Here is a 16,090-nt window from a genome sequence, read left to right on the forward strand (position 1 = left end):
TTTCATTCATGCTATCTGGTGGGTCCTCAGGAAATGTTGATTAGAATTATTATGAGGAATTAAGAATTAGAAGAATGAAGAGCAGGTAGGTGAGGGAAGAAATGAGTATTTGATTTAAGTATAAAGGTTTTAGTTGCCTTTACTTTAGATGTTAATATTAATTTTTTTTCAACCTAGTATTACTGGCACAAGAACCTGGGTTTCATGTCTGTGCTGTGGGATGGTCTCCCGGTCGGTCACCTTCAACGTCCCGTGTGATGTGATATAAATAATACTTCCTGCTAATGTTGCAGCTGTCACTCAAGGATCTTAAATTGCTTTACGAGCAGGATCTGGTGATGAGTGCCTGGCTCCACTTGGCAGGTGCCTGAGTTAAGAACCAGTGACTGGCTGAAATCTCTGGGCTCCAGACTGACGCCTGCCTCCCTCCCTCCCCCAACCCTTTCTTTCCATCATCCCTTGGAGGAAGGAGCCTTTGACCCCACCTCTTTGTGAGGCAGTCTAACTGGTAAACAGTTTGCAATGATTCCACAGGGAACTAGGAGGGGGGTGTGTGTGGCTGTAGTGGGGGGGGGGGGTGGTGGGAGGCCCTTGGTTTTAGTAAAGGCTGTTTATTTAATTAACTGCCTCAGGGCTTGAGAAGTCCAGGGAGGAAAACTGGGAAGGAACTGATTAGAGGTGAGCCCTGGATCATCAAAGGAAATTGGAGAACCCACCAGTAAATAGCTCCTTAAGATTTGCACCTGACAGAAAGGGGGTGTTTGACATGTGGTCCCCATTTTATGTACACATGCTCTTTCCTACAGAGCATGCTTGCTTACTCTGGCCACACTGCTTTGGTTTGTTTTTTGTTTACTTTCGTAAACTCTACTCCCAACCAATGTGGAGCTTGAACTCACACCCTGAGATCAAGGGTCGCATGCTGTACCAACTGAGCCAGCCACGCACCCTCCTTTGGGTTTTACTGTGCAAATCAACCACCAAAAACTTAAGTGCCCACTCACACACACAGACCTTCATGTCCTTCTGTTTTGTGCAAGCCCACCAGCACCTTGAAGTATTCCCACTCCCCATTTCCTGGAAACTTCTGGGGGTCCATTTTCTCTTTTCTGAGAAGCCGTTAACTGCCTATAGTTGGGCCTGGGAGGCTCGGGGAGGGTGACAGCCCAGTCCCGGCTCGGGAGTCGGGTTACACCACTTGTGTCTGAGTTCACGCAGCATGTTCCTCTGTCAGGGATTCCGCAAATATCTCCCAGAGGTAAAAAAGGAAAGTGCGCTGCGCTCCGGCACCCAGAGCAGTGAGCCCCGGTCCCAGGTCCCCGAGAGAGCGCCAGCCACCGGGGTCATGTCGCCATAGCCTCAGCAGCGTCCGGGCGGCTCGCTTCAGGCCGCGGTGCAGCTGCACTATGTTCCTAGGGTGAGGGGGCGATCGGGCATGCTGCTCCCCATGGGCTGCCCACCATGTCTAATGGATATCGCACTCTGTCCCAGCATCTCAATGACCTGAAGAAGGAGAACTTCAGCCTCAAGCTGCGCATCTACTTCCTGGAGGAACGCATGCAGCAGAAGTATGAGGCCAGCCGGGAGGACATCTACAAGCGGGTGAGTGCAGGAGGCGGCCCACCCACCGCTGCCTTACCCGGGCTCTTTCTAGGGCTCATTCTACCTTCCGCATTGCTAATTAGGGAGGGAGGTGGGTTCCACGCCCCAGGGCCGGTCGCCTGAACCTGACCAGCCCAGTGACCTCGGACAAGCCCATTTCACCTTGTTTGTGCCCATTTTGCACTTTCCTTCTGTGTAAAGAGAGGGAGCTGGACTAAATCAGAGGCTCTCAAACACCTGTGGAGGTATTCAGAATAATCACCTTTGGGAGCTGGTTTAAAATGTAGATTCCCTGCCTCACCCCCAGGGATTCTGATTTACTAACGCAAGGCAAGGGGAGCTTGGAAATGTGCATATTTTTAAAAGTTTGTTTGTTTTCATAATCTCTACACCCAACATGGGGCTCAAACTTGGGACCCCAAGGGCCACATGGTCTTAGGATTGATCTAGCCAGGCACCCCCTAGAAATTTGCATTTTTTCAAGGCCCCAGCAGGTAGTTTCCAGGTCATACCTTCAGCTAGAGAAGGGCCCCTTCTCGTTCTGGCCCAGTGGGGGCAGAGAGAGAGTTGATGGAGCAAAGGGCAGGCGCTGAGCATGGTTCTGTTCCCTGAGAAATTCTTGTCTGTTTTGGAAGATGATTATCCAGATAAGCTTTAAAGACCAAATTTTAGGTATCTTCAGGCTTAGGACTAGTTCACCTAAGAATGAAGAAGAGGGTGCTAACAGCCTAACAGCTTGCCTGAGTGGGGGGAGAGGACGGTGCTTCCCAGTCTTGGTTGATGGGTGAGTGATTTTGGTGGGGAAGGTGGGGGGGGGGTGGCTAAGTGGGGGTGAGATGAGGCAGCACCTTGGTAAGAGGACACTAGGCTTTGGGATGAAGCTTCCTAACTGGTTACCACAGTATTGGTTTCCTCAGCCCCCTTAGTGTCTGGGCAAGCTCTGAAGTGGCCTGAGTGACCTGGCTAGAGATGGTTGCCTCTGACTTTTTCAGAGCTTCTAGATCTCCAGCTGTTTACACCAGAAGACTGTATACAAATATTATCGTTGTCTGTGTGTGCCTGCCCGATCCTCTTGAGAAGAAGGTTGCCAGAGAATATGTTGGATCAGAGGAATAACTGGTGTCTTTGAAACCCAATTATTTGGTAAATTCAATTAATGTGCACAGCTAAATTCTAAGGGATTTAGCTCTGTTTTTGCTCTGTCCTGGATTTCCATGTTTTAACCTGAATTTTCCTGAAATTGGTCCAGACTCACCTTTCATCTGTTATGTGACTGTTGAGTGAGCAATTCTCCATGGAGTTGCCAGGGTCAAGGTCAAAGAAGATATTGCCAAGTAAGGGCTGGTAATGCAGAGAGATGGAGAGGCAGGGAGAATGAATGGCAGTCTTTGCCTCAGGATAGGAATAGTGAATGAATTTGTTCATTGGGCAGAGGGAGGAGCACTTTTCCATTAACTGTCTCCCAAGCAAGGCTGAAGGAAGGGACAGTTTCTTAGATCATTTGAGGGAAAGGGTTTTTTGTTTTGTTTTGTTTTGTTTTTAGCTTGAATCAACTGACTGCTTGAATCATTTGGTCTCACCCTCTCCTCTACGCTGGCTAATGGAGATAGTCTTCAGGGAACATTTTGGGTGAGGCATGGGATGGCACCATTCCTCTCCTGGAGAAGTGTGATTAAGAAGATTCTAGAGGGGCAGGGTGAGGGAGTAGTCACAGGACATTGTCGCATGCAGAGGTGAGAACCCTGTTTGCCACTAGGCCCTGTCTTTTCCCAGTCTTAAGTACAGAGTCGTCAGGTACTTAACTAACATGATTTAAGAGCTCTCAGGCTACCGTGTCGCCTTCCTTCCCTTCTTACCAAATCTTTTTGTGCTCCATCTGTCGTATTACTCATCTCATTTGGCTATGATTATTTGGGAAGCACTAAAAGTTTAAATTAAAATGGCCTTCTTCTTTGGAAAGCAAAACACATAAAGCCATTATCAATCATTAATATCATAGTTGAAATTAGTTTATCCCACTATGTAGTGATTGATAGAAGCCACTTTGGGCGGTTCCATTAAAAAAAATTTTTTTTTAATGTTTATTTATTTTTGAGAGAGAGAGAGAAACAAAGCACAAGCGGGAGAGGGGCAGAGAGAGAGGGAGACACAGAATCCGAAACAGGCTCCAGGCTTTGAGCTGTCAGCACAGAGCCCATTGCGGGGCTCGAACCCACGAGCCTTCAGATCATGACCTGAGCCGAAGTCAGACACTTAACTGACAGAGCCACCCAGCTGCCATGGGCAGCTCCATTTTGATAGAAGGACAAGCGATCAGGAAAACACCCTAGCTGGAGCCCTGGACAATCAGGCAACCTGGCCAAGTTCCTTAACCTTTCTGAGCCTGTCCCAGCCCCTGTAGAGTTGGCATTAAGAATACTGCACAGCACCATAGGCACTGAAAATTATTTGTAGAGAGTATGAATAAACAGCAGTCATGAAGATTAAGTAAGAAGACTTATACCACAGCACGTTGTAAATTCATAGCTTTAGATGTATGTGGGGGGAGGGGTAGTAGTTCACCAGTAGTAATACCAGTAGTAATAGTTATTATGAGATTTTAAAGTGAGAAAGAGGTTTGGCTCTCTTAATCTCACCCTCAGCCATACCCATGAATATGTCTTATGTTCATCCTTACAAGTCACACTGTGAGTCCATACGGTTAGGACAATGACAGTGACAGCTGTGTGGGTGAAGAGACATCTGGGGTGACATGGCGGTGCATCACATGGTAAGTCAGGTGGTTCAGGTATGAATTTAGAGCCCTGTTCTGTGACCAAACTTAGCTTGATTTTTCTTTAGCGTTAGAAGGACACTTCTTTAAATATAGTAAAAACATGAAATCACACCCAGCTGAGTCAGGATCTGCGATAACTTGGGTGTTGTATGCATGACTCTTTTAAATAAAACCAGTGTTTGTGAAACATGTAGTGTAAGTCTCTTGCGGAATAGTAATTGTTTTACCATTTTATGTATTTTTGCCACAGCAGATTTTTGTTGAGATATTCACTAAAGAGTGAAAAATTACTATCTTAGTGTAGACAAACATTTCACCATGATGGCTGCAGGCAAGGGAAATAGTGGGAAACTTTAATAGAAAAGGGCTGGAGAGAGGGTTCAATCTTTTTTTTTTTTTAAGTTTATTTAGTTTTAAGAGGGAGAGAATGAGCAGGGGAGGGGCAGAGAGCGGGGGTGGGGGGAGGGGGGCAGGGAGGGGCGGGGACAGGATTCGAGGCAGGCTCTGTGCTGTCAGCACAGAGCCCAACGTGGGACTCAAACTCACAAACTGTGAGATCCTGACCTGAGCTAAAGTTGGATGCCCAACCGACTGAGCCACTCAGGTGCCCCAAGGGTTCGATCTTTCTCTTTCCAAGCAGCAAGTCCTCAGGTAGTTGATTGAGGGAGAGACTAAAATCAATATAATCCTTAATCGTAAAGGCAGCAACACGGATATTTAATCACATGAGGAGTTGTAATAGTTAGAGAATTATGTAAAAACCTAGAATAATCCACTTCAAAGCAAGTAAATTAAAAATTAGTTAAGGGTTTCTGTCTTTCGAGCTATTCAAAGAATTCAGAAATAATCTTAAAACTCATACTAGCTATGGATTAACAAAATAGTATTGCATTATACATAAAAATTGGTTCTGTGAGGCTGCAGGCTTTTCTATTGAATGTCCATTTTTGTAAGCAATAAAAAAAAAGAAAAACCACAGGAAGAGATTGCTTACCCTCAGCACAAAGAAGCTGGGGCATATGCCTCCATGATGAGGTACCACTGCCCCCTCTCTGTAGCAAATATTAATTGTAGGTTCAGTGTTTGTGGGAAGACAATTTTGAATGCATAAGGCACAGAAGGGAGAAACCACTGCGGTACATACAGCTCCTGATTCTGGAGCAAAGTTAAGTGAGAAAATGCTGTAAGTGAACCACAGCTGAGTATGGCCCACCCCTAGGGAGACTGGCTTGTTAGCATTTCTGGACTGCAGCTGCTCTGGTGAATAATTTCTGGGTGGCAACTTGGCTGACTTGCTTGTTGTTGATCATCCAATCCTGCATCTTCTCGTGATAGCTGAGTGTGGCATAGAAATATGCCCAACCCTGGAATTTATGAAATCCACTGCTGTGTGGTAAACACCCAGTCCCCACACAGCACACAAAACCACCGTCTCCTGAGTCTTACCCCATGATAACTACTTGTTAAACTTGTGTGAATTTATTATTACCCGGGGTTGCTTTAAAAAAGATTTAAGATTCCATTTTAAGAATGGAATTTAAAATCTGACAAGGCCAGATCCGATAACAAAACCTTCAGGAAAAACTGAATGTCATCATCCTGGACCAGGCAGAGTCCTTGTTTAAATATGACATAATTGATACCAGAAGGTTAAAGTGGTCTGGGCCTTTAGACAGGAGTTGGAAGAGTTGTGTTTCATTGTATGTTGGCCCTCCAGCTGCCTGACTTCTTTGAGCTGCGGTCTCTCGTCTTGCGGACGGTATTTTTCCTGAGCAAACTTTGAAGTTTATACATAGCATGCTTCTGTAGTAGATTTTAAAAATCATGATAAACAGCCTACTGACTTTGTCTCCTAAATTTTCATCATTTCTACCATTCAGTGATCAGGGGCATAGTAGTTAAGAGCAATGAACCCAACAGACCTGAGATAGAATCTTGATTAACTACTTGCTACCTGCATTAATTTGGGAAAATACTATAATTTCTCTGAGCTGAAGTGGGTGTGGTAATAGCACCTATCTTATAGGACCTGAGGGAGGATTAAATGAGCCAATTAGTTGAAAACAGCACAATGCCTGTCAGACACTAAGCCCTCGAGAAGTATTTGCCATTATGGTGACAAATTGAGAGATGGCAGAATTATCCAGATAAATCCAATTACTGGATAAGTGCAATCATTTGTGTATTTATTTTTTTAAATTCTTTTTTTAATGCTTATTTATATTTGAGAGAGACAGAGCATGAGCAGGGGAGAGGGAGACACAGAATCCAAAGCAGGCTCCAGGCTCTGAGCTGTCAGCACAGAGCCCCATGTGGGGCTCGAACTCACGAACTGTGGGGTCATGACCTGAGCTGAAGTTGGACGCTTAACTGACTGAGCCACCCAAGTGCTGCCATTTTTTAATTTCAAGTCAGTTTTTTCCCCCTCAGTAGTGGATTTGGGACCATTTGTTCTATTTGTCTCAATTCTCCATTGTAGTTTGCCTGTAAATAAATAATATAATCCAAGTGTCCCCATCACAGCAGATCTACTGTCACCCTCAAATATAAATGTTCCTCCAGAAAGAATAAATAAGAAAGCCTGGGTTCATTAAGTTTCTGGTTTTTAAAACCAATTATTTTCTTTAGTAATAGTAAAATGTCCTTGGCTTTTGCAAAAATTATTATGACTGTGATTGGTTATAATTCACCACTTTTCAGCATCTTGATTTAATACTTTGTCATTAGATTGGTCAGGTTTTTAATTCAGTTCATCTTGGTTTTTTATTTTTTAAGAACTATCTTTTTTGTAATTGAGATATGGTGGACATATTGTATTTATTTTAGGTGTACAACATAATGATTTGATATACGTACATATTGCAAAACGATCACCACAATAAGTTAACATCCATCACCACAAATAGTTACTAAAATATTGTTTTCTTGTGGTGAGGAATTTTAAGATCTGTTTTCTTTGTTAAATTTCTTTTTGGTTCACTGACTGATTTTCTTTAGTTCTAGCCTGATTTCTTCAGGTTTTGGTAATATGATGGGTAATAGTATACATGTGGCCTTGCTGTTCTAAGCACCCAAAAGTTCAGTGAAGTCCCACAGAACTCCGTCGGGCTATATAATTTAGGAACTTTGACTTGAACCAGTGGAAAATTATTACAGAAGGACTAATGTCTTTGGGGGATATCAAAATGTACGGACACAACTTTTGGACCCAGTCAGAAAACCTGAATTTTGAATCTATATATTCCTAGCTACATGTCCTTGGCCTTGTCCATAACTTCTTTGAGCCTTTGTTTCCTAAAAGGGAGACATAAATTCCTGCCCTGCCCTCATCCCAAAATGCAAACGTGTTTTAATGTGTTAGATGTTAAATAAGTGTGAAGGATTATTACTATCCTGCATACTTGGAGACACATACTAGAGCGTGGGTGCCCTCTCAGGTTATTTACTTAAAAATAGTTCTCTGGGGCGCCTGGGTGACTCAGTCAGTTGAGCATCTGACTTCAGCTCAGGTCATGATCCCACAGTTTGTGAGTTCAAGCCCCGCGTCAGGCTCTGGGCTGATGGCTCAGAGCCTGGAGCCTGCTTCCGATTCTGTGTCTCCCTCTCTCTCTGCCCCTCCCCCGTTCATGCTCTGTCTCTACTAAATGTTAAAAAAATAAATAAATAAAAATAAAAATAAAAATAGTTCTCTGGAGGGCGCCGGGGTGGTTCAGTCGGTTGAGTGTCCGACTTCGGCTTAGGTCGTGATCTCACAGTTCGTGAGTTCGAGCCCCGCATGGGGCTCTGTGCTGACAGCTCAGAGCCTGGAGCCTGCTGCAGATTCTGTGTCTCCCTTTCTCTCTGCTGCTCCCCTGCTCACACACTGTCTCTCTCTCTCTCTCAAAAATAAATAAAGATTTTGGGGCGCCTGGGTGGCGCAGTCGGTTAAGCGTCTGACTTCAGCCAGGTCACGATCTTGCGGTCCGTGAGTTCGAGCCCCGCGTCGGGCTCTGGGCTGATGGCTCAGAGCCTGGAGCCTGTTTCTGATTCTGTGTTTCCCTCTCTCTCTGCCCCTCCGCCGTTCATGCTCTGTCTCTCTCTGTCCCAAAAATAAAAAAATAAACGTTGAAAAAAAAAATAAAAAAAAAATAAAAAAAAAATAAATAAATAAATAAATAAAGATTTAAAAAAAAATTTTTTTTAATTTTAAATAGTTCTCTGGCAGCCTGGTGTGAGCACAGCCCCTGTAGGCCCGGGTCTGTGCACACTGTGTGTGTGACTCCTCGTTCTCAGCTTTCTGAGGTCTGTGATGGTGTGCCTGTCCATTTCCTCCTCTTTTTGGGAGAAGAAGTAAGAAGAATGTAGGGAGGCTCCATTCATTAAATAGTTGTAACAAGTATTTGTGTTCTTGGTTTAAAAAATGTATCATCTTCACAGCTATTAGGCCAACTACTATATAAACAAAACAGGCACAAAAAAAAAACCCCTACCCCCCAAAAAACTGGAAAGTAACATATATTGGCCAGGGTGTGGAAAAACCGGACACCCTGTGTATTCCCAGGAAGCTGCTATGGAAATTGGCATGATGATTCCTGAAAAAAGTTAAACCTAGAATTATGCTATGATCCAGCAGTTCCACTTCTAAGTATGTACCTCAAAGAAGTGAAAGCAGGGACTCAAACAGATATTTGCACACACACGTTCGTGGCAAAATCCTGCACGGTAGCAAAAGGGTAGAGGCAGCCTGAATGTCCGTTGGCAGATGAATGGATAGACAAAATGTGGGACCCATGTGCAATGGGATATTGTTCGGCCCTAAAACGGAAGGAAAATCTGACACATGTGTCAGCATGGGTGAAATTTGAGGACATTATGCTAAGTGAAATAAACCAGTCACAAAAGAACAACTATTATACGGTTTCACTTATATAAGGTACCTAGAGTAGTCAAAAGCATAGAGACAAACAATAGAATGGTGGTTGCCAGAGGCTGGGGAAGGGTGCAGAAGGGGAGATATTGTTTAATGGGTATAGTCATTTGGGAAAAAGTTCTGGATATGGATAGCTGTACAACAATATGCCTGTATTTAAGGTCGCTGAACTATATACTTAAAAAGGGTTAAAATGGTAAATTTTATATTATATATATTTTACCACAATAAAAAAAAACTTTTTCAGCAACTTTCCCGTAACTGTTATAGTTTAAAATATTGTGGAAGCCTTGACCCAAAACAATTTGTTGTGTGTTTTTGCTTAACGCAACTTTTCTCATTTTTAAGCGCTTTTCATTAGAAGTCATAATACTTGCCTTTTGAGAAGAAGAAAAATTTTTCTTTGAATATTTAACACCTTTTCTTCCAGTCACTAGGAAGTAAATCTGAAACTAAATTCTGGAGCCTAATTTAATTCTATTCCATTTATAATAATGTCCTTAACCATGTCTACAAAATATGTATTTCTGTGTAGATTTATAATAAAGCTATTTCCTCTTTCTATTAGTTATGTACATCTAAGTTCACACACTGATAGAAATAGCATGATATAGTTGAAAGAATAGGCATTCTAAATTCCTGTCTCAAATGTTTCCCTTGTTTGTATTATCACCTTGGCCATCGTTCATTTACTCATGTTTGCACACATGCATTCACTCATTCCAGCATCTATTGACTGCCTACTGTATACCAGCTATGTGCCAGATGCTGGTGGAGAAAGATAGCAAGTAAATAATACTGGTATAATAAAGGCTACCATAGAGCTATGTAAGATTGCTCTGAAGTCCTAAGGAGAATGACAGAATCCACCAGGAAAGGCTTTGCAAGTGTGTTAAGTTCGAACTGAATCTTAAAAGGACACCACAAGAATGGGGAAAGCATTTTAGAAGAAACAGCATATACAAGGGCACAAAGTCATGAAAAAGCATTGTGTGCTTGGCATACTTCAAGTGATTCCATAGGGCCAGAACATGGTATCAAGGGCTTATAGCTGCAGTAGGATGAGATCGGAAAGGTGAGCAGGGGATAGATGAGAGAGAGCTTTGGATTTATCCATTCATTAATCAACATAATGAACAGAATACCTGTTACATTCTGAGTACTGTGCTGGCAGTTGGGGTTTCAAAGATGAGTAAAGATAGAGTGTGATAAATAGCAGTAAAAGATTTGTATACACAGTATAAGCAAACTCAAATATGGCATCTCTAACCCAACTGAATAGAATAGATGGATCAACAGATCCATCTGTTACATTCTGAGTACTGTGCTGGCAGTTGGGGTTTCAATCTGACTGAATAGAATAGATGGAAGGCAAAATCTACAAAGGATTCTTTGAGGAGATGACCCCTGAGCTTTGTCTTCAAATGAGAGTATTGATTAGTCAGTCCTGGATGGTCAGGTGGAAAGAAAGGGCTTTTGCCAGAAGCAAATGCCAAAGGCAAGAAATCACATGGTGTGTGGGGAATTGGAAGTGGTTTTGTGTTGCTAAATTTAAGTGCTAGACACAGAATGAGGCTGAAGAGCACTGGGGCATAGTTCTTTGTGCCATTTTAAAAAGTGTAGACTTTATCCTGAGGAAGATAAGGAGCCATTGGTGGGCTTTAAGTAGTAGGGAGCAGCCTAGATCCTTCTGGTGGGTGGGGAGGATGGAGTCAGGGAAGAAAGACAGGAAGTCAGGAGGACAGGCCAAACAGGAAAGATGATGAGGGCCTGAGGGCCGTGGCAATAGTAATAGAGGGGAGGGAACCGATCTGTGAAATATGCAGGAGGTAAAATATCGGTAGGACTTGGGAATTGATGGGATGGGAAGATTAAGAGAAGGAAATCAAGAAGACTGCCAGGTTCCTGGCTAAGACGAGTCACTTTCTGGGCCTCTGGCTCCTTGTGTCTAAAATGTGTGGGCTGGACCAGGATGGTCACTAACATCTCTGAAGTTCTGTGGTTCTGAGCAGCCTCTTTGGATACTCTGACCTAGTGAAGGTAGTTGCTTCCTCTCTCCCAGTCTGTCAGCAGCTCTGATGCCTTCTCAGGAAAGGAAGTGCCAGCAGAGCTGAGATGGCTTTAAAACTGCCAGCCAATGTCAGGAAAATCTAGTGCTGTTACCAGGTAGCTGGAGTTATAATTAGCCTAGTTGCTAGGGAAAAACTGAGATTCTGTAAGCATGGACTGCCAGAAACAGCTTTTCCCTACTTGATGAATTAGCTTGTTTGCAGGAACCAAGTGGATATGGATGGAGTGTTTTTAATGTGTTCTTGGAGAATTCAGTTTTGCCTCAAGTATAGGATATGTTAAAAGCAATAAAAAAAAAAATTAACATCTTGTCTGTGGTAGGAGGAGTGGGCACAATTCTGCTTTGAAATATATTTAGCTAGCTGGGAAGAGACTTATTTTCACATGAGTGGAGATAAACAAGAACACAGAATCACAGTGTAGAGCTAGAGAAGATCTTGGAGGTAATTCCTATAACTCCTTTACTTTTTTTTTTACATTATTGTTATTTTATTTGTTAGAGAACCAAAAAAATCCATTTATACTTTATAAAAATCAAATAATTTTTCAATAAAAACAAAATTAACAAATAACTAATATACAGTATAATAGAGAATGCTTTTTAGCATGTAGCATGCAAGAGAGCAGTTTTTCTTTTTTTTTTTCTTTTTTTTATTCCCTCCCCTGCCCCCTCAGGGCAGTTTTTCAACTGCTACCATGGATGAGACACTGTAGGTTGGAAATTATAGAAAAATTGGAGGATTATAAGCATAAACAATGAGAAAACATTTTGTCAATTAGGGTAGTTCTTATGGGGCACCTGGATGGCTGTTAGTCGGGCATCCGACTCTTGATTTCGGCTCAGGTCATGATCTCGAGGTTCATGAGTTGGAGCCCCACATTGGGCTCTGTGCTGGCAGCATGGAGCCTGCTTGGGATTCTCTGTCTCCCTCTTTCTCTTCACCTTTCCACTCGTTCTCTCTCTCAAAAATAAGTAAACATTTTTTTAAAGAATTTTTAATAGTAAAAATTGATTATACTCTGAAACTAAAAGTAGTATGATTAATCAAAAAGTTTTAGATACTAGGACACATTTCCCCAGATAGATTTTATCTGTAAATTCAATGTAATTCCAACAATATTTTTTTATTCAAGTATAATTAACATACAGTGTTATATTACTTTCAGGTGTACAATATAATGATTCAACAATTCTATACATTTCTCAGTGCTCATCACAATAAGTGTAGTCTTAACCCCTTTATCTAGTTCACCCATTCCCCCACGGGCAAACACATTTGTCCTCTGTATTTGTCTGTTTTTTAATCTCTTTATTTCTGTTTGTTTGTTTTATTTCTCAAATTCCACATGTAAGTGAAGTCATATAGTATTTGTCTTTCTCTGACTTATTTCATGTAGCATTATATCCTTTAGATCCATCCATGTTGTTGCAAATGGCAAGATTTCATTCTTTTTTATGGCTGAGTAATATTCCAGTGTGTGTGTGTGTGTGTGTGTGTGTGTGTGTGTGTGTGTTGCATCTTTTTATCTATTCATCTATCAATGGATACTTAGGTTGCTTCTATATCTTAGCTATTGTAAACAGTGCTGCAGTAAATAAACATAGGGGTACATATATCTTTTCAAATTAGTGTTTTCATTTTCTTTGGGCAAATATCTATCTAGTAGTGGAATTACTGGATCACATGGTAACCCCTTTACTTTTTAGGAAAGCTTTTTATGTTAAAACAATTGTACATTCATAGAGAAGTTGCAAAAATAATATGGAGAGTTTCTATATACCATTCACTTAACTTTCCCTAATTTATTGTAAAGATGAGGAAACTGAGAGGGGAGCCTGGGTGGCTCAGTTGGTTAAGTGTCCAACTCTTCATCCCAGCTCAGGTCTTGATCTCAGGATTGTGAGTTCAAACCCCATGGTGGGCTCTATGGTGGGGTCTGTGCTAGGCATGAAGCCTACTTAAAAAAAAAAAAAATATATATATATATATATATTTACATATACATATATATACATACATATACATATACGTATATATATACATATATATATACATATATATATACATATATGTATATATATATGTATATATATGTAGAAACCGAGGCCCAGAATAGTAAAGTCACTTGCCTAGGGTCACAGAGCAACCTAATGATCAAGTTGAGACTGGAATCCAGGAGGCCTTGCTACCTGTCCAGGTATTTGCAGTGACTTCCTTGGTCTTCAACAAAAGTTCAAGGGTTATATGCTTGTCAGCATATAGACTTTCTTCTCCTTTGCACTACTGCAAATCACAGATAAATGATTCTGTACTCTGTACAAAAGGAAATATTTATTTCCTCAGCCTATATACCCCTTCTCCAGGCGTTTCATTTATGTTTCCATAAGCCATTATGAGCTCTTTTTTTTTTTTTTTCTTCTCTGCTTCCTGCTCTTGGCCTCTAAGCAAGTTCAACTTTATAGAGAAATGGGGCTCTGTTACACATGGAGAAGGCCCATAGCGGGGGCTGGTACAAACTGGAAAGGGGCCTGCCCTATCATGTTAAATAGCACCTAATCCACCCACACACCAGAAGACAGTGCTCCAACTTGGTACATGCCGTTCTGTGGGGAGCTAGTAATAGTCAGGTGGCTTTTTGCCAAGCAGCTTTAGAACGGACTTTGGGCTACGCTGGGCAGTTACCATCCCTGTTATTTGGAAACTTGGCTTGAAGAGGTTGGGAGTAAATGAAAGACACTGGCTGCCTTGTAATGCCAGCTTTTCATCTCCCAACCTCGTGCAAGGCCCTGGTGCCATGAAGGGCAGGAAGCCACATTTCTATGCACACAGCACCTTACAAAGTCCACATGGAGGCTTGAGGGGGAAGCCCTCCTCTGAGCCTGTAAGGGTAAGTGGAAGGAGGCTGCCAGCATGAAAGCCAGTGCCTGGAGCTGCAAAAGGAAAGTCTGGGTACTGGCCGAGGGCCAGAGTACGCAATTCCTTTGAGGGTACTTTTCTTTCTTTTTTATTTTTTATTTAAAGAAAAAAATTTTTTAATGTTTATTTATTTTTGAGAGACCAAGAGCAAGAGTGGGGGAGGGGCAGAGAGAGGGAAACACCCAATCAGCACAGAGCTGATGCAGCATCTGAACCCACGAGCCATGAGATCATGACTTAAGCCGAAGTCTGACACTTAACCGACTGAGCCACCCAGGCACCCCGAGGGTACTTTTCTTGATATATTTCAGAGCTTCTCTGTGAGGCTGCCCCTCTCTGATACTCCAGCAGGCCTCTCTATCCAGGTTCTCTTTAGTCAAGCTGAGTATATGCTCGATACAAACATAAACCTCGTCCCTCCCACCTGCCACAGCTCAGTTGACGACAAGGTTTGCGTTGCCATCACTCCACTCCAAAGTCAGGAACTTGTGTCCAGAGCTGGATCCTAGGGTCTTCCCATACAGAAATCAAACAAGATGGTGGGCCTCAGGAGCTCAGAGGAGCAGATCTCTTAGAAGTGAGTAGTAGTCTCCATCCCAAGTCTTGTTGTTTCTCTCCAGTCCCTTCCAGGCTGTGGATGGTGGAGAAGCCCAGCTTGCTGCCAAACCTTTTGGAGCCTCGGAGGACCCAGACAGAGTCAGGATAGTAGTAACTGGGCCCTGCCAGCCTGGACAAGCTAGGGATGAGATCAGTAGGGTTCCTTCAGCTGTAGAAAACTTGGTTATGCGGGGGCCGCATAAGGTGGCTTGCCTGGATCGCTACAGTCAGGGGGTGTACTATCACTTAGAACTGGACCTCCACCTCAGGCTTTCTCTGCCCTCATTTGGCCCTCAACTGCTAGCTTCGTACTTTCTCCCTCCCCTCTTTTCTCTGCCTCCCCTAATTCTTCACGGGTAGGTCAGGGTAGGTCACCAGTGCCTAAGCGTCTTGATGGAAGATGGAAGAAAATGAGTGGTCATGAGGAAAACAGCCTGAGGACTGCTCCTCTATTTCCAGGTCACTTATCTCCAGGAGACGTTTCTAGACCCAGTCTTGCCCCATTTCTGGTATCAGTATTTTCCCCACTCTTAGGCCAGTTCTGTCCTTCTTTGTCCCATATCCTCTCTCCCTGAACTCACACATACATATGGAAAATAAATGCTAAATGCTTCCCATTTAAGTCCCAGGGAAGAGGATGTCTGTCCATTTAGTGTTTACTACATGCCAGGCACCATTCTCTGCATTTTACACATATCTTGATCTGAACCATATTATAGCTCTAGGAAGGTGGTATCTTGTCCCATTTTTCACAGGACCAGATTTGCCATTAATAGCCTCAGGGAGTATACCTGGTATCCCAGCAGCTACACAGGCCTGATTCTTCAGTTAATAAGCAAGGCCTTGGCACATTCTCCAGAATTTAAAGTTAGTCACCCTTTCAAATGCAAATGATGCCTTTTAGTGAATAACTCTACACTGTATTCAGGACTGACCAAAGAGAAGAGAGGGAGCTGTAGTAAAATATCTATTTTCATAGGGGCTTTCACCAAGATTGAGGCAGGAAGAGGTGGCATTGTCTCGCTGATGTATTTACGCTACAAGGTGCCATTGACCTCATTTTCACTTGTGAACAGGTGCAAATTGCCATGTGGAATGTAATAGAAGCCAGGCTGTCTTTATCCCTGAGTGCCCCGCCAGACTTGTGCAGTCTGGTATGGGGCTCCAGGAGTTCAGAGGAAGTGGGGAAGAATTCAAACTTAAAAGTCAGAAAAATGA

At 42.7% G+C, this 16,090-nt stretch overlaps 1 protein-coding gene across 20 annotated transcripts in view; it reads left to right on the forward strand.

Moving 5' to 3' along the window:
• The window catches only part of LOC122481033 (myomegalin-like), a 225,493-nt gene that overhangs the window by 80,613 nt on the left and 128,790 nt on the right, over positions 1–16,090 (forward strand). For all 20 annotated transcript variants that reach the window (XM_043575981.1, XM_043575985.1, XM_043575984.1 and 17 more), the window contains exon 4: positions 1,492–1,602. In XM_043575981.1, coding sequence (XP_043431916.1) covers positions 1,492–1,602 — 111 coding nt within the window. The remainder of the gene's footprint in view (positions 1–1,491; positions 1,603–16,090) is intronic.

The sequence above is a fragment of the Prionailurus bengalensis genome, chromosome C1 (assembly GCF_016509475.1).
Source record: "Prionailurus bengalensis isolate Pbe53 chromosome C1, Fcat_Pben_1.1_paternal_pri, whole genome shotgun sequence".
Lineage (NCBI taxonomy): Eukaryota > Metazoa > Chordata > Mammalia > Carnivora > Felidae > Prionailurus > Prionailurus bengalensis.